Genomic DNA, 22,727 nt, shown 5'->3' with positions numbered 1-22,727 from the left:
GTCTGGTTATAATGCAAGTGAGTAGAGGAAGTTGGTGTAAGGAGTTGATGTGAAGTGAATGATACAGTGTCAAATGAGGGTGTTTGAGTAGTAGGCTTAGGAGGAAAGTAGAAGTGGGAGGAAGGGATTAATAGTGGGAGAAGAGTAGTAGTGTAAGGGGGAGTAGAGTAGTGATTGGAGGAATAGTAGCAGATAGGGGGATTAGTGGAGTGGGAGGAGTGGTAACATCAAAGGGTGGAGGTGAGAGTAGGAGCAGTGCAACATCTGAGAGACGGAAGACTGGTGAGAGGAGTAGTGGGGTTTACCGCTCGGTAGCACTAACTGAGTTTACGGACACCTGTGTGAGGGAGGGAATTCCATGGGAGATGACAGCGGGAGAGGGTCCGCTCTAGGGCCCACAAAAATACAAATACAAACCCTTGAACTGTCCCAAAGACTCAAGGTGGTTTTCTGTGCCATCTGTGACATCGGGCAGTCGAACTCCCTATGTGGATGTGGTTTTTCTGCCTGAGTTTTACTGAACACATCCCTAAGGTCTTGATATTATGCAGTTCAGGGAACATTGCCCTAATCTCATGAAGACCAGCCAGAACTCGACATTGATCATCAATTATAGCAATGCCCCGATTACAGTTTTACTTGACAGTAAAGGGAGGTAAACTGGGCTGACTGGGTTAACCAATCTATCTGAGGGATATGCTGATGTAACCCCAGTCCTCCAGTATAATACCAAAGTGAGGAGCTGACATAAGATCAAAGGTGAGACATTCTATGTGAGAACAAGCTACTTTAATGTCTAAGGTACAAGTCTTGTTGGTGATAGGACCTGAAACCTATACGGAGCCATCCATTGTGTGGAGTGCTTCCGTATACTGTTTGGCTTCCATGGGAATCCCATGCCGTTGTGCAAATTCTGTATCAATATAATTCATGGACCTTGCCGAGTCCACCAAAACCCAAGCACAAATACATTGGTGACTGGGGAAAGCTAAAGACACCGTTAAGTAGAAATAAGTATTGGAGACTGTTGGGCACCAGTCATTGACCGGACTCATACATGCAGTCCCTTCTATGGGTGAGTTGAGGTGCTTCGCTGTTGTTTCTGGGGTCTTTTGGGGCATTCTCAGATAGAACAGCCTCCCTTGCCACAGATCTGCTGATCTCTCGAAGCTCACGCTCTTCACGTGTCAATGGCCCCACGAAGTTCCTGCTTGCATGTGCTCAGGAGATTCTTAAGTGCCCGCAGGATGCAGGTTTTCGGATTGTGTACCAGATCGCAGGGAGGGGTGACGCTTCTCACCCTTACGTACCAACATTGGTGCATCCAACTGCAACATGATATCTAGTAATGCTGGGTAAGAATCAGGAAAATCTGGCACCACAGGAAAAGCCTATTTAAACAGCAGCTCTCTTTGATTTCGGCCAGGGGATTCTGCTAGCAGCTGATTAATACAAGTTGCATATTTAAGTAGCCCCTACAATTCCCGAGTTAATTCTAACAGTTCCAAGTTATGTTAGTGGGCCTTATGGCTAATGATAAAACTCTATTCATAGATCCAAGCAAGGCATCAAAGAGGACTGCGACATCGGTCTCTCACAGGGGATTGACCAGTAGGCTGGAAGACCCCCCCTAGATGAGATAACACGAAAGATGCCTTCACATTGGCACCGGGAAAGGGCACTAGTCTGCATATAAAATGCAATTTGCAAAGGTGCAGGAAGGTTCTATGGGGGTCATTACGACCCTGGCGTTAAGGGTTTAACGACGCCGTAAAAGGTGTCGGCGCCGTTAAACCTTTAACGCCTGATTACGAGGTCCCTTTGCGGGACCCGACCTTAACGGCTGGTTTTACCAGCCGTTAAAGTAGGGTGCTGCAAAGGGACCTCGGTGCTAATTACGGTACCACAATTTGCAGTACCGTACTTAGCGCCTTCCCCAGTCCCATTGAGCCCTATGGGGCGAAAATGGGAATGGGGAAGGGCCATGGTGAAATGGGCAAATACCGCCTCGCCAACCTTGGAATGAGGCGGTATTTCCCCATTTCACCATGGCGGACTCGTTACAACACTGGCACCAACTATGGTGTAATGAGGGCCTATATGTCTTGAGGTCTCCCAAAGGTTTTTGCGGGGAGTGGTAGAGGAAGAGGATACGGATCCATAACCGTTACGGGTGGAACGACTGGCGCCGCTGGCGTGACATGAGCAACTGCTCAAGCAAACTTAGGGCCAAAGGCCAGAGGGTGCTTGCTACTCTGCAAGGCATCATCAAGCCACTGATGTATTGCAGGATGTGCCACGTCATGTTGGCCCTAAGGGAGGATATGGCCTGTACTAACGCAGCCACCTGATCAGGAGCTCCCTCGATACTTTCATCCCAGAGATGAAAGAAGCTTCTCAGTCTGCCAGGGTCGTGACCAAGAAATAGCCGGGAGGGGGGGGGGGGTGACAGACTTTCCTCCAGAGCCCACCCCACGAGCTGCGAGACCCCCCTGTGAGGAGGAGTCATGCAAAAAGACGAAGGAATGCCAAAAGGCTCTCTCCCGGCGCTGCAAGAAAAGAATTCTCAGTAAATATAGGTAGCATGACTTGCCAGTATTATCACCCAACTTCCCAAGACTTTACCTGAACTAAGCAGAAACAAAGGCACTCTAAGAGTCTGGGTAATTTCCACAGACCAGAGGAGCCGTTCCGCGTTCCCAAAGGGAAAAGAGAGAAACAGCCTGATGGGCCTGACTCAAACAGCATGAGGCTCACCACATCTAATCATGAAAAGAATCCTGGTTCTCGAGGGGAGACAAGCCGTAGATTGCATGTATCACACTTCAGCAGATCCTAGGAAGCAACACGTGCAAGTCCGAACTAGAGTTCAAGTTCTTTGTGCATTCTATAATTCCCCAAAAAGTCAGCGACTGCCAAAACAATGGGGCCATGCAGGTAATCCAGTAAAACAGTCTGTGGTCAGGAACACAAAGACAGCCAAGAAGTGTCACCAAAGCAGAGGAGAAAATCCACAAAACCCGTCCAACAAATGCATGTTGTAGTCATGAAGGCCATGCATACGTGATGTAGGTCGCGTGAGCGCTCAGTCATTGAGGTTGCACATGGGGTCTGCCGGGAATAGTCAGCCCCACCAGATCTTTGCTCCCTGAGATGCCACAGAAGATCAGACAGGTGTCCCTATACCTCTCCTGAAACTGGGGTATATGACGTCTAACCTCTAAAATAGTAAATTGTGCAACTCACACACTCTACAACCTCTACCTGGCAAAATGTATATCCTGGTCCTCCCCCCTTCAGACCCTGCTCATTATATAATTTCCATGACTTCCATGCTTTCCTGCGAGTCCGCTCCGTTACCCTCCTTCCTCTGTGCCAATACACCCGGAACTCAATAACCCCAGAAAACAAACACCTCCACACACTCATGGCCCTGGTGGTGGCACTTCAAATGCTTTGTGGTACGCAGCCTCGTCCCCAAAAACACAGAAAAGGGTGCTTTTTTAAAGTGTAAACACAGAGGTCTGCCTCCTTGAAAACCTAACAAAAGGGTTGTTTTTTTTTGTTTGCAGGTTGGCACTAACCAGGTCTTTGAAGTACAATGATGGTAAACGCCATAGCTGGGCTTTATAGAGCACAGGTCATTCCCCAAGTCTGCTTCTTTGATGTCTTATATTTTATTACTGGGCTGGACTGGGCAGAAACATGTGTGTTGGAGAGTGCTAATGGCCCCTTTCCCTGATAAGTCACAGTCCATTGTCAGGCAAATACTTTGAAAGAAACAAATATGTCATATTCCCATCTGGCCCTATATATTAACATAAAACAATTGCTTAGAGATGACATAAAAAAGTATGCCTAATTCCTGACTATTTTCTTAAACATGTAAACTTCCAAGCCCCAATTCCTGTCTATCACTTTGGAGTGAATGGTGTGTAGCCGATAACATTTTGGAGGCAAAAATCAGGTGTTTCCTGACAGGACGTTAGGAATATTCAATACATATTTTGCACTCTTTATCAAAGGAACTCATTCTCCGTATTCTCCACAGTAAAGGCCTGCATCACATAAGCCTGACACAGTGTAATGCATGCACACTTGCACATTTTAATCAAAAGATGTTTGTGTGAAACAATTCTGTGATGTGAAGACAAGTAGGGTAACAATGGATTTGGTCCGCAGGTGCTCAGGCGGACCTGTAAAAACAAAAAGGCGGGCGGGTTAGGTTAGTCGGGCGAACAGGGATTAGGAGAGTGAGAGAAGTGGTGTGCTGTTGGCAGCTTCAGTTCGGTTTCCACCGTGCGCTGAACTTTGGTGTGAGTATCGGACCGGGGCGAGACCTCATGTGCTATTGGTGCTGTTTATGTGTTGTTTGTTGTGGTTGTCTAGTTATCTTGTGCAGGTTAGAAAATGTCAAGCAATAGGCTGTTGTAATTGTTTATGAACATGGGTACAACTTTAAAGCTCATGGCCTTTAAAATGACTTTAAAAACATCATATCTTCTTACCCACAAAGACATGAATGATAGGCAAAGTGTTGTCAACCATCCCTCTGATGCCTAACCCTGCCCTCTCCTGTACAAAGGTCTCAATGTATATTTTCTGCAACGTCACTCAGTATTTTCTCAAACGGTGGCCCCTTTCCACAAAACTGGGAATAAATGTCTATTCGGACTGGCCCCATTACATGTGATCCACTTCCCCCTCCACCAGCCAGCTTCTGTAAAGCTCAAATACTACCGCTCAGCCCTTGTAAGGCACCCAGAAAGGGAGGTGCTCAGTGGAGTAAATGTGCTAAAAATGTTGTGGGGGAGGGGCATGACATATAAAGGAAAGGGGCCCCTGCCAAATGAGGGGAACAAAATGGTATGCCACGAAAGTTGGGGGGATAACACCCTTTCGCCCCCATAAAGCTACACCCACGGAGGTGCTCCACGGTCTGCTGTGCAGTGTTTCTGTAAGAAGCCATCTCCTCACCTTAAATAAATGATAATGTATACAAACAGAAAAATTCAAATTATATTTATTGAAAATCAAAGTGGCTATAATGAGAAATGTGAGATCCTTTAGAGAAATAACAAGTAATGTCATTGTTGCTTTTTCTAAATGGACAAATATTGGCATTGGAAAAAGCGGTAATAATCAGGTAGGAGATGCTTAAATAGTTGGTGCCTTTGGGGCATTCTGGGCCAACTTAGAAGGAAAGCCTTTGCTTCATCTCTCATAGCAAAAGGAGACAAGGTTGTGATGCAGTCCCAGGATTTAGCAGTATGGTTAGGAAGTCAGATTCTGAAAACTCTGAAATATTCAATTGCAGCACAGTGATATATTGTCAACCAAGAATCGGTCTGTCTCGACCGCCTCATCCTGCATCCCCCATTGCTACTCTGTGTGCCCCCTCGCAATAACCTATTAAATGTACCCTTGATAGTCTATCCTTCTAATGTATCCAGATAATTGCATCCTCATACAGTATCTCATTGTTGTATGGTGGCCTGTTGCTTCTAGGTTGGTGCTATTATAAAACCCAAAACATAGATATACACATTACAAATTGGATCCATACAATTTCGATATAAGATCATTTCACATTTGAATTTCTAAACCTTTAAACCCTCTTTAATCATGCTCAGTCCACTGAAAGGTCACCCACACATCTGGGAAATACAATTTCTTTGATGGAGCAACCCATATGACTTTGTGGCCATTCCACTACAGATTGATGCTACTGAACCTCCGTAGGGATCTGGCAATTACATGTTCGGGAGTCTGACAACGGCCAAATCGTTACGTCATTACATCTTTTCAGAGGCTTCCCAATATTTTTACAAACAAATTATAACAGAATTAAATATTGTGCTGCCCCTTCTTTTACAGATTCGTTTTCAAAATTGTGAGCAATTTCATACAAGCAGATTCTGGTAGACCTATCATGCGGCCGAATAGCTGTGCAAGATAAGCAGCTTGCTTGAAGCGCTGAGTGTTGCGTCTGCTCGGTATTGTATCATGGTGCTTCTCCGAACCATTGTAGCGTGTCGTTGGAATGCCGCAGCGACGGCTTGAGACTTATTTGTGATTTCATAGCAGACTTGTGGTTTGAGTTAGACATTGGCAGCCCATGGGACGTACGAGTCAGGATCATCTTTAGGAATCTGAAAATTAAAGAAAGGACAAGCGCATGAAGAGAAGAAGCCATCTTCTTGATTGCTCCAATCGACTTAGAAAAGGATCAAGATGGATGAAAACCAGCATATATTTTGTGAGAGTGCAAAGGAGAGATCTCCACTCTGCCGCAGCATTAGTTAAATCCTAGAACACACCTGGCAGGCTTCCCCTAGAAGAAGAATCCTGTGGTATCCAGTCTTTACACTGCAGAAATCAGACTGCACTTGTTACCAAATGCAAGGGGAGGTGGGTTTTGGTGAGACATTTGGCAGGACAAAAATTGATAACAAAATGCAGTAAAAGATTCTGCCGGGAAATGTCTGTGGTAAGAACACATAGAAGCAATCCTATGAACAGTGTAGGACATCTCGGGTTAAAGGAAGGGACACGCTCCACTGCTGAGCCCAGGAAAGCAACCGCTCTTTTCTTGTTACTATGTTCTCCTCTTAGCTCCGTGGTCACACATGCATCTCTCTTCGCTGCTGCGTGCCTACTACTTACATTCCTAGATACCGATTAGCTACACATAGCCAGAGTGCTGATATCTGTGTAGCTACCAGACGCTTCCACAATGCTAGCGGCTGCTCCGTGTGGAACTCGGCTTCTTTGATGCTCGAGCAACATACTCAGGGGTCACCTCGCTACCCCACATTTGAGAGTCGAGGCTCTGGTTTGGGAGGGTGACTGGCTACCTCCTCAGACAGAAGCATGTCTCACGACTGTTCCCCTTTTATGAGGTAGGAAAAGCTATGACCGACACCATTATTATTGGAAGGGCCTACACAGCCGTTAAATATGTTTTTGGCAGTTTGTCCGTGAACATTCTAGAACATTTTGTTGGCCAACATGCACTTGGCTATGGACTGCTTTTATAGTATTATTTTGTAGGGTAGAGGGGTGGTAACCTATAACACATTACACTGTTATGAGGTAACTCTGCTTTGGGGGACACTGGACGTGTTTCAATTCACTCCAATATATCTCCAACTGGGTTCTATCTATAGCTGTGCTATCTCCTTTCGGGGCATATAGATTTCTTAAATGCTTGTGGTGTGTATAAGGGGGGGGGGGGGAAGCCCAAGGGTTTATTCGTCTCATCTGGCCAAAGGTGAGGGAAGAAGGAGACTGCAAACACAGGGGATAAACTGGAATTTCTGGGAATTAGGCTTTCTCTGGGCAGGGAGAAAGACTTTCCAGTGAACATTTTCAAAATGTAATGCAAATATAAAAGCACACATATTGCCCTTTTTAATTTGTTCTAGTTTGAGAAATGAGCAGGTCACTTTATTCTCAAAGGTGACTGGTATTTTAGGAGGGCTGGGCAGGAGTGTAAATGATGGGCTTGCCAACTCCCTTGCATGTTATGAATGATGCTCTGGCTTGCCTCCGACACGAACGCATCACAAGTCCAGGAGCTGGGAGATCATTTCACAGTGACTGGCCTTTAAAAGGCCTTTCATTGTGAAATGTGTTAAGACGGATTTCTGAACTCTGTCCTGGTGGCGCAGAAGTTCAGAAGGCCAACCTAATTACTTGGAACAGGGTAACCTCTGGACAAGCCAGACCAATCAAGGTAGCGATCGCGGCGGTCAAGACTAGGTCTCAAGAGGGGTGAGCGTGACTGAAAGCCCGCAATGAGCACACAAAGCAAGAGCGCTTACAAACTACTCCAAACAGTTGTTATATCAAAAATAGATACACATTTATTTTAAGGCCTTTAAAACAATGACCGTAGCGAGAAAATCACAATATCACAATATTAAACCAACACATCCCATATCAATACAATATATATACAAATACACAGTCGCAAGCGTTTAAAGCACGAAATATGTAGTCCACCTGAAAGGAAAGGAAAACAGGCAGTGCGATAATGCTTTAGACTCAGTTCGCCTTTAGAGGCACCTAACTAGATGGAAGTCCGAGCCCTGCGAAGAGTGGAGCCTTGTGCTCAAAGTACCTGCCACGCCGGTGCCAACGGGCAAAAGGGGAAGCTCTTCGGAGGAAGTCAGGCAGTTCGGGTTAGTGCACAGCAGAAGGAGAGCAGGTTCCGCAACTCAAGCGCAGCCTCCACAGCGGGCAGAAGCAGAGCGCGAGTACGGCCAAAAGGGTGCTGTTTTTACACAGCAGGGAAAAGCAATGGGATACTGCAGGAGGGCGACCAGATCCTAGCTAAACTACTCACCGGTCCCCGAAGCAAGCAGACCCAGGCTTCTCCACGTTAGTTTCAGCAGCTGGCAGGTTCAGAAGAGCAGGGAACGCCTCGTAGTCGTGTAGAGCAAAAAGACGTCCCAATCGACGAAACCAGCACTGTTTTGTTGCCGCAGCAGGACAACGGAGCGGCTGTGTGTATTCAAGCCAAATGTACACTCCTCCCTTCAGACCTGGGGACGCCAAGCGTACGAAGCGTGGGAGAGTGACAAGGACTCGAAATACCACACAACCTGGCGGCAGTTGCAGAGCAGGACTCCCTTGTAAGCTGGTCAGTCAACTGGATGGCCCAGAGACACTTCCGAAGGCTTACTTGGCAGGAGATGATGAAGTCGCCGGGAATAGCTGTTCCTGCTATTCCAAAGGTCGAAGCACCAGTACAGGCCTTCTGGTTCGATCCAAGGAGGAAAGGGTTTCACAGGACGACAGCAGTGCAAAGGAGGATTCCTTCAGCGGGTCACCAGCGATTCCTCGGTCCAGCCTCTTGGTTGCAGGATACTTGGCTCCTGTATTCCTTCGTTCGTGAGAACTCAGGAGATCGACATGGCAGTGGTGTTTCCAGCTCCCTCTTATCCACGGTTCCCTTCGCGCCAAAACGGAGGGGAGCCGATGGGAGATCCGCTCATCAACACACATACCATACGTGGACCAATCACGGACCACGGTGGTCCCAGGCATTCACACCACCCCAGACTCTCTGGCACCCAGGATGTGTATTGGGACCAGACATCCCAGCCCACACCCTGGAGGCACACAATCGACATGTAGAAGCCCGCGAAAGCAACCACGTTTCGCGGGAAAGTACATGCCCAAATAAGGAAGGCCCCGGGTCGCCCGACCTGGGGAAGGTGAAGGGAGCAAGACGGTCAGTGGACAAGACAAAGGAGCCTCGTGGTCTGGCCATTTTGGAGAGCCAGGCCACCATTTTGGGTTCAGGGCAAAAACGTGCTCAGAACGCCAAAAGGAGCTCAAAATAAACAAAACGATCGCTGCCACCATTCGAGTCCCTGAATGACTTGCACCGATCAAATACCATCCTAAAAGAGTATCTAGGGTCTGTAGAAGGCTAGAGACCCAAGAGAGCTGTAACTTAGCTTACAGTGCCCTCTTGTGTCATGTTGCACTAAAGCCGCAACACGATAAAAGAAACTACGGGAAACAGCGTTCCCCGGTACTGACTGTCTTAAGGGCATGTCAGTTTCCCCATAAGAAAGGAGCGAAAGCCCAGAGAAGTGCGGCAGAAGGCTGTACTTCTCTGGCAAAGTCAAGAACAAGGTTAAAAACAATAGCAAAAAGTTTAGGGGTTGCCACATGGAAGGAAAATTCCCTACAATTACGAAATCTTTCCTAACACTCGCCCCTCCCAGACTATGGACAGGGGGAACTAATCCACCCCTGGATGAGTCTCTTGTTCAGGTCGGTAAAACATTCTGGACAACCCATCAGCATTGCTATGTTGGACACCTGGCCTATGCTCAATAGTGAAGTCGAAGCCTTGTAGACTTATGGACCACCTAAGCAACTTTGGATTCTCCCCCTTCATGTTCATTAGCCACTTTAACGGCTTATGGTCAGTCTGCACAGTGAAGTGGGTCCCATAGAGGTAGGGCCTCAGCTTCCTTAGGGCCCACACAACAGAGAAACATTCTTTCTCTACCGTGGACCATCTGAGCTCTCTGTCCTTAAGCTGGCGACTAATAAAACCGATAGGGTGTTCCTTACCCTTCTCATCTACTTGTGATAGTACAGCTCCTATCCCAGTGTCAGAGGCATCCGTCTGCACGATAAAAGGTCTTTGATAATCAGGGGCCCTGAGCACAGGGGCCTGGCACAAGGAGTCTTTTAAGCCATTGAAGGCCTTCTCACACTCGTCAGTCCAAGTTACTTTCTTGGGTTTCTTCGGAGTTGTGAGGGCAGTCAGAGGAGCAGCTATGGTACCATAGTCTGCCACAAAATTGCGGTAATACCCCGTGAGTCCTAAAAAGGCTCTCACTTGGGTTTGCGTAGTGGGGGTAGGCCAGTCTTGTACCGCTGGTACCTTACTGGATAGAGGCTGTCTCCTCCCTCCACCTACTTCATGTCCAAGGCAAACCACTGAGCCTTGTCCATTTTGGTGAGGGGCCACTCGGACACCCTCAAAAGAGCTTTCTGAAGGACTGCTTTGGAACAGGTCAGGGAGAGGTTCAGACTCCTCTTCCTCGACGTCTGAAGCCAATAGCAGTGCTGCGATTTCGCCGCTTGGAGCGAAAGCCTTCAGCCTATTCATGTGAAACACTTTGGGAGCCTGTCCAGGCCTTCCAAGGTCCACTGAATAGTTAACCTCACCCAGGGGCTCCACCACTGGGTAAGGGCCTGACCATTTGTCCTGTAAAGCTCGAGGCCTTATGAGATTCATGATCAGGACTTGCTGACCAAGTGTAAAGTTGATGAGGGAAACTTTCTGGTTCATCAACTCATCAATGGTATCAGAGGTACCATCCGTTTTCTGAGCCCTAGCACATAATCAACTACATTGGTAGTAACAGGGGGAGTGGGCATCTCCCATCCCTCTTTGACGATGGCTAAGGGTCCCCGTACGGGATGACCGAACAGAAGTTCGAAGGGGCTGAGGCCAACACCCTCCTGTGGTACCTCTCGGTAGGCAAACAGTAGGCATGGTAAAAGAAGATCCCATTTTCTTCTCTGGGGCTCCTCCAGAGCCCCAATCATGCTTTTTAACGTCCTGCTGAAACGCCCCCCCAGACCATTGGTCTGGGGGCGGTATGCAGAAGAGAACCTGTAGGTGTCCCCACATTCTTTCCACATAGCCTGCCTATACTTCGACATAAAGTTGCTGCCATGATCCGACACAACTTCTTTAGGGAAGCCAACCCTAGTAAACATGCCGAGTAAAGCTTCTGCAACTGGCTTGGCAGTTACAGTTGTAAATGGGACGGCCTCAGGATACCTGGTTGCATGGTCGACCAGCACCAGGATAAACCTATTGCCTGAGGATGTTTGCGGGTCAAGGGGACCAACCATGTCGATCCCTACCCTTTCAAATGGTACCCCCACAACTGGGAGCGGTACCAACGGAGCTTGGATTGTCGCGCCAACCTTACCAGACAACTGGCAGGAGGCACAACTCCTGCAGTGACTTTCTACTTGCACCCCCATCTTGGGCCAGTAGAAGTGCATGGATAACCTTTGCTTGGTCTTCCTCATACCGAGGTGACCAGCAAGGGGAACTTCATGCGCCAACTGCAGGAGGAAGGGCCTAACAGCAAGGGGAACCACCAACCTCCTATGGTCTCCTTCTGTAGACTCTGTGGGCTCACTATACAGGAGTCCACCTTCCTGGTAAATCCTATGCATCCCAGGAGGTTCACCCTCAAGCTGGGAGCAGGCCTGTCTCCTTAGGCCTTCCAGAGATGGGCACTCACGTTGGCCTTTACTGAATTCGTCCCTATCAGGACCTCCTTCAACTAACAAGTCTTTTAGTTCAGGATGATCGTTGGGGTCGAATACTTCAGGCATCGCCACCTCCTCGTCAGGCCCGGGCGATTGACCAATTTCCTCCACCGCAGTGGTAGGCGAGCTCGGGGGAATATTCTCTTTCCCTCGTCTTGACTTGTAGACTCCTTTCGCCTTGGGTTTCCCCTTCGGCTGGGGCGGCGTATTGGACTTGGCCAATGCTGCCCGTGCTTGAGACCGTGTGTAGGGTCTTTCGGCAGTGTCTCCTACGAGCCCTAAAGCTCTGAGATCATTGCCCAACAAGACCTTTCCCGGGACGTTTCTCTGAATGCTCACTGGAATCCTGACTGCTGTACCATTTAAAGTAAGATTTACAGGGATCACGGGAAACATACGGAGGGGGCCGTCAGCCAACTTAGTGGGCATCAGAGTAGCTCTGGCAACTTCCTCTGAGTCTACCAAGGTAGAATCCACTACAGTGCGACTGCACCCACTATCCCTAAGAGCTGGAGTATCCACTCCATTGATCAGCACACTGTCTTTAAAGTAGTGCTTGGTATTATCTGGAATCCTAGCATAAGCCTCTGCGACTTTAGGCTCCCAGGAACCCAGGGACACTAAAACTACCTCAGCCTCTATTCCGCTGGGAAATGAGTCTGAGGAGAAATCTCTTCTTCCTCGTAGGAGGAGAAGGCCAGATTAGCGGAGTGGACCCCCAAAGGTCTAACCTTACAACGGGGATCCCCCTTCACATGGTCAGTTGCTCCACAAGAAAAACAAGCCCCATTGGGTCTGTTTACGTAGGGAGGCTTATTGTAACCAGAGTTCTGTTTCGGAGGCTGACCTCCACTACCCTGTGAGTTCTCTTGTGTCTTACCCTTGTTTTTCTTTTTGTGGCCCTTATGGGAAGAAGATTTAGCAGATTCCCCACCCTCCACATCTTTGGACTTTTTCCCTTCCTCCTGCTTACCAGGATGAGTTTTGTCCTTATGGGACACTCGATGTGACACCCATAAGTCTGATGCAATGGCCAGCTTCTTAGGATCTATCTCCTTCGAATCGGCCAAATGCTGCTTAAGCTCCGGGGAAGAAGAAGCAAAAATATGTTCCAGCATGACAAGATTTATCATGCCTTCGAAGGTAGAAACCTTATAACCTTCAACCCAGCCAGTTAAGTTTTTCAAAGATTCAGCGACATAAGATACCCAAGTACCACCTTCCTTTTTCTTATACTCTCGAAAACGCTTTAAATATTGGGCCGGAGTCTTCCCAAACTTTAAAATGAGAGTTTGCTTTAACATTGCGAAATCAGCCCGCTCAGCCTTCGACATTTCCATAATGGCACTGCAGCCAGAATGGGGCAGTCTACTGAGCAACCACGCAATCTTATCAGCATTGTCAACTTCCTGGACCTCGCATGCATACTCAAACGCATTCAGCCAGTCCATAATGTCATTCCTTTCTTCATACACACTGAGCAGATCTTTTGGAAACCGTGGATGAGAGGAAGCCCCAGACCCATGTCTAGGACCCTTGGATCCATTTGCAACCTGAAGCTTGGCCAGTTCCAACTGGTGATCCCTGTCTTTCTGTTTTTCTGCCTGTTCGATTTTTAGTTTGGCTATGCTGAATTCAAGCTCCTGCTGCCTAAACCGCAGCTCTTGCTTCTTGAATTCAAGCATAGCCTCCCCATCAACACTGGCAGAGGAAACATTAGACATTACATCCTCCCTGTCCTCGTGGTCGCGATGAATCAGTGCAGCGGCAGAACCGTCGGTTCTGCCAGTGAGAGCAGCCCCACCACCTTCTGCACTGTCCTCGGAAGTTATAGCGTCAAGCTGCGCTTCTTGCCACGCCACGATTCTCTGGATCATTTCCAATTTTGTGCCTTGAGAGGAAACACCTCTCTCCGCACACATCTTTTTCAGCGTTTCTGATTTGGAAGCATTTAAAGTTAACAAGGTATTTGTTTCCATACTGTTTGATAGGACTATGGCCTTTTAAAAGTTATATTACAACAATTCACTACGTGTACTGTTTGGAATAACCTGAAATGCCTTAGTTCGAGCGCAACACTGGATACCTTCAGTCGTATCCCACCGCTGTACACCAATTTGTTAAGACGGATTTCTGAACTCTGTCCTGGTGGCGCAGAAGTTCAGAAGGCCAACCTAATTACTTGGAACAGGGTAACCTCTGGACAAGCCAGACCAATCAAGGTAGCGATCGCGGCGGTCAAGACTAGGTCTCAAGAGGGGTGAGCGTGACTGAAAGCCCGCAATGAGCACACAAAGCAAGAGCGCTTACAAACTACTCCAAACAGTTGTTATATCAAAAATAGATACACATTTATTTTAAGGCCTTTAAAACAATGACCGTAGCGAGAAAATCACAATATCACAATATTAAACCAACACATCCCATATCAATACAATATATATACAAATACACAGTCGCAAGCGTTTAAAGCACGAAATATGTAGTCCACCTGAAAGGAAAGGAAAACAGGCAGTGCGATAACGCTTTAGACTCAGTTCGCCTTTAGAGGCACCTAACTAGATGGAAGTCCGAGCCCTGCGAAGAGTGGAGCCTTGTGCTCAAAGTACCTGCCATGCCGGTGCCAACGGGCAAAAGGGGAAGCTCTTCGGAGGAAGTCAGGCAGTTCGGGTTAGTGCACAGCAGAAGGAGAGCAGGTTCCGCAACTCAAGCGCAGCCTCCACAGCGGGCAGAAGCAGAGCGCGAGTACGGCCAAAAGGGTGCTGTTTTTACACAGCAGGGAAAAGCAATGGGATACTGCAGGAGGGCGACCAGATCCTAGCTAAACTACTCACCGGTCCCCGAAGCAAGCAGACCCAGGCTTCTCCACGTTAGTTTCAGCAGCTGGCAGGTTCAGAAGAGCAGGGAACGCCTCGTAGTCGTGTAGAGCAAAAAGACGTCCCAATCGACGAAACCAGCACTGTTTTGTTGCCGCAGCAGGACAACGGAGCGGCTGTGTGTATTCAAGCCAAATGTACACTCCTCCCTTCAGACCTGGGGACGCCAAGCGTACGAAGCGTGGGAGAGTGACAAGGACTCGAAATACCACACAACCTGGCGGCAGTTGCAGAGCAGGACTCCCTTGTAAGCTGGTCAGTCAACTGGATGGCCCAGAGACACTTCCGAAGGCTTACTTGGCAGGAGATGATGAAGTCGCCGGGAATAGCTGTTCCTGCTATTCCAAAGGTCGAAGCACCAGTACAGGCCTTCTGGTTCGATCCAAGGAGGAAAGGGTTTCACAGGACGACAGCAGTGCAAAGGAGGATTCCTTCAGCGGGTCACCAGCGATTCCTCGGTCCAGCCTCTTGGTTGCAGGATACTTGGCTCCTGTATTCCTTCGTTCGTGAGAACTCAGGAGATCGACATGGCAGTGGTGTTTCCAGCTCCCTCTTATCCACGGTTCCCTTCGCGCCAAAACGGAGGGGAGCCAATGGGAGATCCGCTCATCAACACACATACCATACGTGGACCAATCACGGACCACGGTGGTCCCAGGCATTCACACCACCCCAGACTCTCTGGCACCCAGGATGTGTATTGGGACCAGACATCCCAGCCCACACCCTGGAGGCACACAATCGACATGTAGAAGCCCGCGAAAGCAACCACGTTTCGCGGGAAAGTACATGCCCAAATAAGGAAGGCCCCGGGTCGCCCGACCTGGGGAAGGTGAAGGGAGCAAGACGGTCAGTGGACAAGACAAAGGAGCCTCGTGGTCTGGCCATTTTGGAGAGCCAGGCCACCATTTTGGGTTCAGGGCAAAAACGTGCTCAGAACGCCAAAAGGAGCTCAAAATAAACAAAACGATCGCTGCCACCATTCGAGTCCCTGAATGACTTGCACCGATCAAATACCATCCTAAAAGAGTATCTAGGGTCTGTAGAAGGCTAGAGACCCAAGAGAGCTGTAACTTAGCTTACAGTGCCCTCTTGTGTCATGTTGCACTAAAGCCGCAACACGATAAAAGAAACTACGGGAAACAGCGTTCCCCGGTACTGACTGTCTTAAGGGCATGTCAGTTTCCCCATAAGAAAGGAGCGAAAGCCCAGAGAAGTGCGGCAGAAGGCTGTACTTCTCTGGCAAAGTCAAGAACAAGGTTAAAAACATTAGCAAAAAGTTTAGGGGTTGCCACATGGAAGGAAAATTCCCTACAATTACGAAATCTTTCCTAACAAAATGCACGAGAAAAGAAATCATTTCTAACCTTTCTGAGACATGGAAATGCAAGTGGGACACCAGTGGTCCATGTCACAGCTGTTCCACTTAAACAAAATACATAGGAGGAACACGAAGGGCCTGCCATGCATTCTGCATACCTATGCGCCTGTTCCAAATAGGTCCTGGGGGATTTCATCGTTTTCTGAGTATTATAAATCAAATGTTTTTGTGAATACTCGGTGCACTTTTAAATGAGCAGAACCTGCCCCCTGATTTGGGCAGAGTGGGTGAAAAAGTCAGTTTGAATGTGTGTATGCCATGAGCCCACTCCTATTCCCAGCCCCTTCACTCTAACCCCTTAAGTGGGATCCCAGAGTATTTTATTTTCCCATTTCCAGCGCAGTCAATGCCTACTGCAGATCCGCCAGTGAGGCAAGAAGCTGTATTGTCAGACGTAGTATGAGACACATGTGATCTTGTGCAGATTACTGTGGCAATAAGCCACGAGGTGGCGGACCAATACCGCCCCAGGTAATGCCCCCGGGGCGAGTTATAGGCCTGAGCGAAGCGAGGGCCTTAATGGTGCCCCAGGGGCATTACCTCGGGGCGGTATTGGCCCGCCACCTCGTGGCTTATTGCCATTAGTACCCCGGCCCGTTAGACCGGGGTACTAATTGCTTTTTTTTCTGTTCCGAAACACGTTTCGGAACAGAAAAATATAAAATTTAAAAAAAAGGCAAAAAAAATGTCCGCCGTACGTTTTCCCTTTCCATGGCGGCTATCGGGAGCGGACGCGCTGGGAACAGAAGTGTTCCCAGCGTGTTCGCTTCCAAGACCAGAAGAGCGGGGATGGCCCCGCTCCGAGTCTCCACACGGCTGGAAGTTTCCATCGTCCCCCGCCGGAGAGACCGCGGGATAGAAGGTAAGTGGGGTGGGGAAGGAGGAGGGATGAAAGGCTGGGGAAAAAAATAAAATCTTACCTGCGTCCCCAGCGGAGGACGAAGGAAGCCTCCAGCCACGGGGAGGCTCGGAGCGGGGATTGCCCCGTTTCGAGCCTCCTCATTGGCTGAGGGGCTGCCAAGCCCCTCCCTGGGAACAGAGTAGCCGGCACGCACGGGAATGGACGGGAATACCGTGTGGTATGGATCGCAAATGAGCCAATCACCACACAGTATTCCTGTTCAGCCGCGTGTGCCAGGTACTAATGTTGTTTCTGTGATGTTATGGGTAAGCGCCAACCTTACAGAAGTAACGCAAACATTTGTATTTTTAGAGCACAGGAACAGCATTCTGTAGAGAAGAAAACTATTTGTGAGCTGAGCACTGGTAGGTATAGGGTGCTATAGGGAAAGGTAATTGATGAACAGTTATTGAGCAGGTGTGTGAGAGTGAGTGATTTCTGGAGAAGACTGCATCATTTTTAACAATGTGTTGCGACAGACCTTGGATTACGATTTTAATACATTAATTCTTGATGATGATGAATTACTGAATGATCTAAGTACCCCGCAAAAAAAATGGGTATTTAGAAGAGCCTCAGTGGCAAAAATAATTGATATTAAGAGGATGGAAGTCGAGACTGTCTGCAGAAGTGAATGTTTGGATGCACTAAATGTTAAAAGTGGCTGACATGGAAAGATTGATTTATCGTCGGAAGAAGTCAGTGATCTTTTTTGAGAAGATATGGAGTAGGTTCCTGCACATGTTCTAGCACTGTTTATACTTTTCTTTATGGGGGAGGGAGTGGGCTTATTAAGACATGTTGACTGTATATTGTATCTGTAGAGTGTTGTAAAATGCAAAACAATGCTAATTAAAAAAAAGAAAAAAGAAAAGAGCATGCAGCTGCCAAGTAATCGTTGTGGTAACATTGAAAAGGGACTGCACGAACAGACACATTGACAAGCGGTCAGAATCTAGAAATACATTAATGGACATCGTGATAACAGGGCATAGAAACACATGCACTGGCTGGCGTGTTATAAATGACTTATGATATCATGTCATACACAGTGCACAGTGAGGGAGAGAGGGTTTGAGCGGGTAGAACAAAGAGATGGGTCAGGGAACGGAAAAGATGTGGCATTCCAAAGCAGATTTTAATGGTAAAATAGATGTCATATTTTTGATGCCACGAGAGGGCTTTCTAGTGCTGAGGGGGCTAGAAGGGAGAAAGGGGTGAAGCGAGAGACAGCGCAAGAGGGTGAGGGGTGAATCAGAGACGGTAGGGACAGTGAAAGAGCAGAGTGTCGGAAATGAGGACGAGTGGACGCGATACACGGCAGGATTTAGAACTGGAGCCTTTATTTCAAGCGACGTCTCTTCAACATGTACTACGCCAAACTGGCGTATAACCCATAACCCCCTCCTTTCCTCCACCCACGTGCTCTCTCCCACATGGTCCTTGGGGCGGGGTGCGGACCCAGTTAAAGGGCCAGTGCGCGTTGCCTTGTGCAACAGAGTGGGCGTTGGAGTTAGCTAGGCAGGGCGGGGTGAGACCCTGGATGGATTTAAAGCAGAGGGGTGCTGAATAGTGATTGGTGATGCATAGTGAGCCAGCCAGGATGGAGGCAGTGAGCAGGGGTGGGGGAGTCACCTCATCCCAGATGCCCCAACATGTGCTAGCTTGACATTATGGGCAGGCCAATCTAAACAGACCATCAGCAGTCACCCCATTCAACATTCCCTGGGGTGTCTTGTATCTTGGTACTTGCGGTGTTGCTAGATGTTCAAGGAGACCAGAAGATAAACTGAAAATAAGAATTTTTTGTAATTAGGGTTTTAACATAGTTCTCTCCGCTTTTTAGAGATGGTATGTGGAATTAAATTTGAGGCAGAACAGTTTGCAACAGTCCTCCTTTTGTAAGCAGTCCTTGGAGAAGTATCTCACAGGAAAAGGTGTCTACTGTCGCCCACAGAAAGGTAGCACTAATCATGTTCCCTGAATGTGATGCCATGAGACTGTAACCGTGATGTGCTGTGAGAGCCCTTGTACTTTACCTTGCATTGCTCACCACCTGTTTTCTAGCCGGATATTATTGACATAACACTAGACCTCACCTTGTCAGCTACCCTGGAAAGTTGTGGCTAGTGTCTAGTTCTATCTCTTTGCTTCTTAAACCTATCGCTTGGTGGAGCCTGGTGAGCCTATTCGTGGGGGGAGGGCAGGTAAGGGGAGGGGAGGGAACAAAAACTGGCATTTTTTCTTCAATTGATGTTGCAAATGCTTATTGCCAGGGGCTTCCTGGCTGTTCTTATGTATGTTGAAATGATCAATAAAAACAAAGTTAAAAAAAAATAGTGTTCCCTAAAGGTGAGGTGACGCAAGAATGGGAAATGGCATTTTAATGACGCTCCTTTTAAGCACTTCTAAAAGGGAGCACATAGAAAGCTGGCAGTGGAGGGAGCTCAGGCTGTAGAACACTGTTCAGAACTCACCATTGCTGTGAGGTGATCGCCGCAAGCCATTCGAACCCGTTCCGGGGTCAGCGGGCTGTTGAGCGTGACAGCGGGGGACAATCCCCTTTCTTTTCGCGCTGCCACCACTGCGTCCTTTATGGCAAAGTAGATGGAAGACCCCAGGAAGAGAGCGGGCTCACCAATACCCTGGAGGGAGAGAGACAGGAGTGAGATACCAGCAGGACTTCAGGCTAATGTGACTTGAATGCCACTTGAATCGAATCAGCAGTTCTTTATTTTACACTTTAAAAACAGGCACTGACAAAGCCAATGGGTCTAGCGTTATTAGATGCCACTGGAAGCCTAAATGACCAGCATCAGCCATCATAGCAACAGTGTGCTTGCATTTCCTGGTGCTGCCATCTCATGCCAAAAGCAGCCTCAATGCCCAGATACTGCCAGTATATGTCAGGTAAAGCCACACATGTCCCTCTACAGCCAGTGTATACCCAGATCAGGGACCAAATTCGAAGGACATTTCTCATTGCACGTGTATTTATTTATTTCTGAAGTTTTGTATAGAGCCGCACACAGTCAGGCACCACTCGAAAGCACTATCAGAGGAAAGGAGTGAGAGGAGGGGAGGAAGGGTGGCAACAGGGCAAGAGAGTAGGGTGCACATCAGGGGCGTTGCTAGGGGGGGGCTAAGGGGACTATAGCCCCTGATCTTTTGGTTGTAGCCCCGGATAGAATCTCAGGAGCTACAGCCAAAAGACTAGCTAGCCCCCAGTCCCGACAGTTCCGACATAAGCTTAGCCCCGGGTCTTTTCCAGACCTAGCAACTCCCCTGGTGCACATCACCCACACCAGATCAGTTGGCCACATTGGGCCACATTGCTATAGGGACGTTGATGCCACATACAGTGCCAGGGACTGGAATGCAAGGATTAAGGCATGAGAATACTGGTTTACACCTGTACAGTGATATCAGGCTCCCCTGCACAAATGGAGCCGTACGCCTTTTAAAACTGACCTCGGCCCAGGTTCAGACTCGAATGCCTCGGTGCAACCATTGCATGACAGAAAAATCCTCATTTGTTAAGGTAGAACGTGACATTTATTTTTTTTGTGCGTATAAAAATGCTAATGCAGTTTGTCACCCCAGAGTACATAATAGAAAGATAATCGTAAAGGAACCATGAGGTGAGGAAGGGAGGTGGTGGAGGTAGGGATGGAAAAGAGATGGTGTATTGCAACTGGAAAAAGAGAATCAGATGGTCCGATAGCACAGCGAGTAGAGCGCTCGCTTTGACATCCGTCCAGAGCCTGCTGACGCAGGTTCGAATCCCGGCTGTTCCAAACTCAGCCTTTCATCTTTCCGTGGTCGATAAATGAGCACCACACACTGTGGGTAACAAGGTTCGTAGCACTTTATGAATGCTAAATAATTATTATTATTATTAGGTCAGTGGGTGAGGCTAGGAGTAGCAATCTGGGTTTTTGAGGGCTGGCATCTCTTGAATCACGCTTCAATGTAGGGTAAGTAGCAGAATGCTCGTTCCTTCACTCACTATAGAAATGTAACCAGACTTAAATTCCCAGAATGCACTCTGCCTCGCATTCAGTGCATTAGTCGCAGGGGACTACAAATTCCATGATGCATTGTGCTGTGCCTCAGGACCTACAGGAAATTCACAGTGCACCTTCCACCAGACTAAGTGGAGGAGGGCCAATAGAGCAACATTTACCAGAGTCAGTTCTACTATACTCATAAGACGAATGTCCCTGCCCATACTTGCCTCAAAGGGGAACTCTGAGATTCTGCCAATCTTTTCACACCTTTAGCCATCTCAGCCTGCTCCTGCGTCTATCCCAAAATGTACAATGGCCTGGAGGTTAGTGGGCGGACTCGGGAACTGAGCAGGGAAGAGTACAAAGGAGTTGAACCACTCCAGCAAGACAGGAAGCAGAGGGCAATGGCCAATCACCATGTCCTGCCTTCGCACTGCTGCCATATGTATACCTTCGTGGAAGAAACTATACCAAATCACGCCTAAAATTGTATGTTGAACCACCTGCTCTCATTTGGCATCCTTCTGGCACAATGCCCATTTTGGAGTATTTTATTTTCCTTTGTTCAGCTGTAATAGCTATGGCTGAGGCAGGGCCGGCATTAGAAGCGGCAGTGGCCTGGGCAGCAATTCAAAAATGTGGTGCCCCTCCCCCTGTGCACCGCTAGTCATGCAGCAGAGGGTGGGTGAAGCGCCAAATGGTTCTATGGGCACGGAGCATACCCTAGTGTTATTACATGCGGTCCGCTCTTGGGAGCGGAGCACATTTAATTTCAATTGGGCACCTGCCACACCTTCTGCCACCAAACCAGCGCGGGGAAACCTTGAAAGACTCCCCCTGAGTGGGTGTGGCTGGAGTCTAATGGCAGGGTGCCCAGGGCGGCCGCCCAGCCCGCCTTGCCCTAAGGCCGGCAATGGGTGGAGGGGTAAATACTGGTTCAGATAGACTTCACAAACATGGGAGGCGCAGATATGAGTAGCCATTTAATCCTTTTATTTCTTGGCATTCTGGGACGTGTGGCTATGCATAATCCGTTTTAACTGATGAACTGGAAGCCGGAGAAGGCAGACTTGGCCCGGCATGGTACTCTCCGCAGGAAAGGTTTGGGAACCCATGACCAAACCCTGAAATTCCCCACAAGGGCAAGGTGTGTTGCCCTGGATGAATCAGTTTATCTCCACACACTTCTGTTCCTGTATCTGGCAGAAACCCTGAAATATGAACACCAGACTTTAGCATTATAGCAGAAGAGAACATTTACACGTGTTCTTCTTGTTCGGTATCTGTGGAAGCTCAAATATGGTAGTTTGCTTTATGGGAGACAATGAACCAACAGTATTTTGATAACACTACTGTTTTGGTAGTGTTCATACAGTCCCAATCTTCCCTTTTCATTCTGGCATAACTATGAACATAGTCCAATCTCAGGCGGGTTTAGTCTATCGATTTGTATTTTTCCCTTCACATTCTGGGACTGGATGTCAAGCTTTTTTGATGGAAAAAAGAATAGCTCCAATTACCAGGATTCGACAGATAAGAGCATGACTAGGCGGGCTACAACCACCTGACATGGGACCAGTTGAGAGCCCTGGCCCTTGCAGTTTTATTCCCCTAGATCGCCAACAATCTGAGACACAAATACAAAACACAGAAAAAGCCGGGCATGCTGAGCTACTCAAACCTGCCACATGATAAGAAAGATCTGCGCTGTCGGATCTATACCGGAGCACTTA

The 22,727-nt window shown here is 48.1% G+C and overlaps 1 protein-coding gene across 1 annotated transcript in view; it reads right to left on the bottom strand.

Annotated features, from left to right (window-relative positions):
* Positions 1-5,007: 5,007 nt before the first annotated feature.
* AOX1 (aldehyde oxidase 1) overlaps positions 5,008-22,727 on the bottom strand; it is a 738,465-nt gene continuing 720,745 nt past the window's right edge. Inside the window, exons 34-35 of the mRNA XM_069615435.1 lie at positions 19,462-19,629; positions 5,008-6,152 (exon numbers count right to left, since the gene is read on the bottom strand). Of these exons, the coding sequence (XP_069471536.1) occupies positions 6,102-6,152; positions 19,462-19,629 (219 nt within the window). The 3' untranslated portion in view covers positions 5,008-6,101. The remainder of the gene's footprint in view (positions 6,153-19,461; positions 19,630-22,727) is intronic.

Source organism: Ambystoma mexicanum, chromosome 9 (genome assembly GCF_040938575.1).
Source record: "Ambystoma mexicanum isolate Mex_15411 chromosome 9, UKY_AmexF1_1, whole genome shotgun sequence".
Taxonomy (NCBI): Eukaryota; Metazoa; Chordata; class Amphibia; order Caudata; family Ambystomatidae; genus Ambystoma; species Ambystoma mexicanum.
Note: the sequence above shows the minus strand (reverse complement) of the source record. Positions and strands in the feature narration are given on the sequence as shown.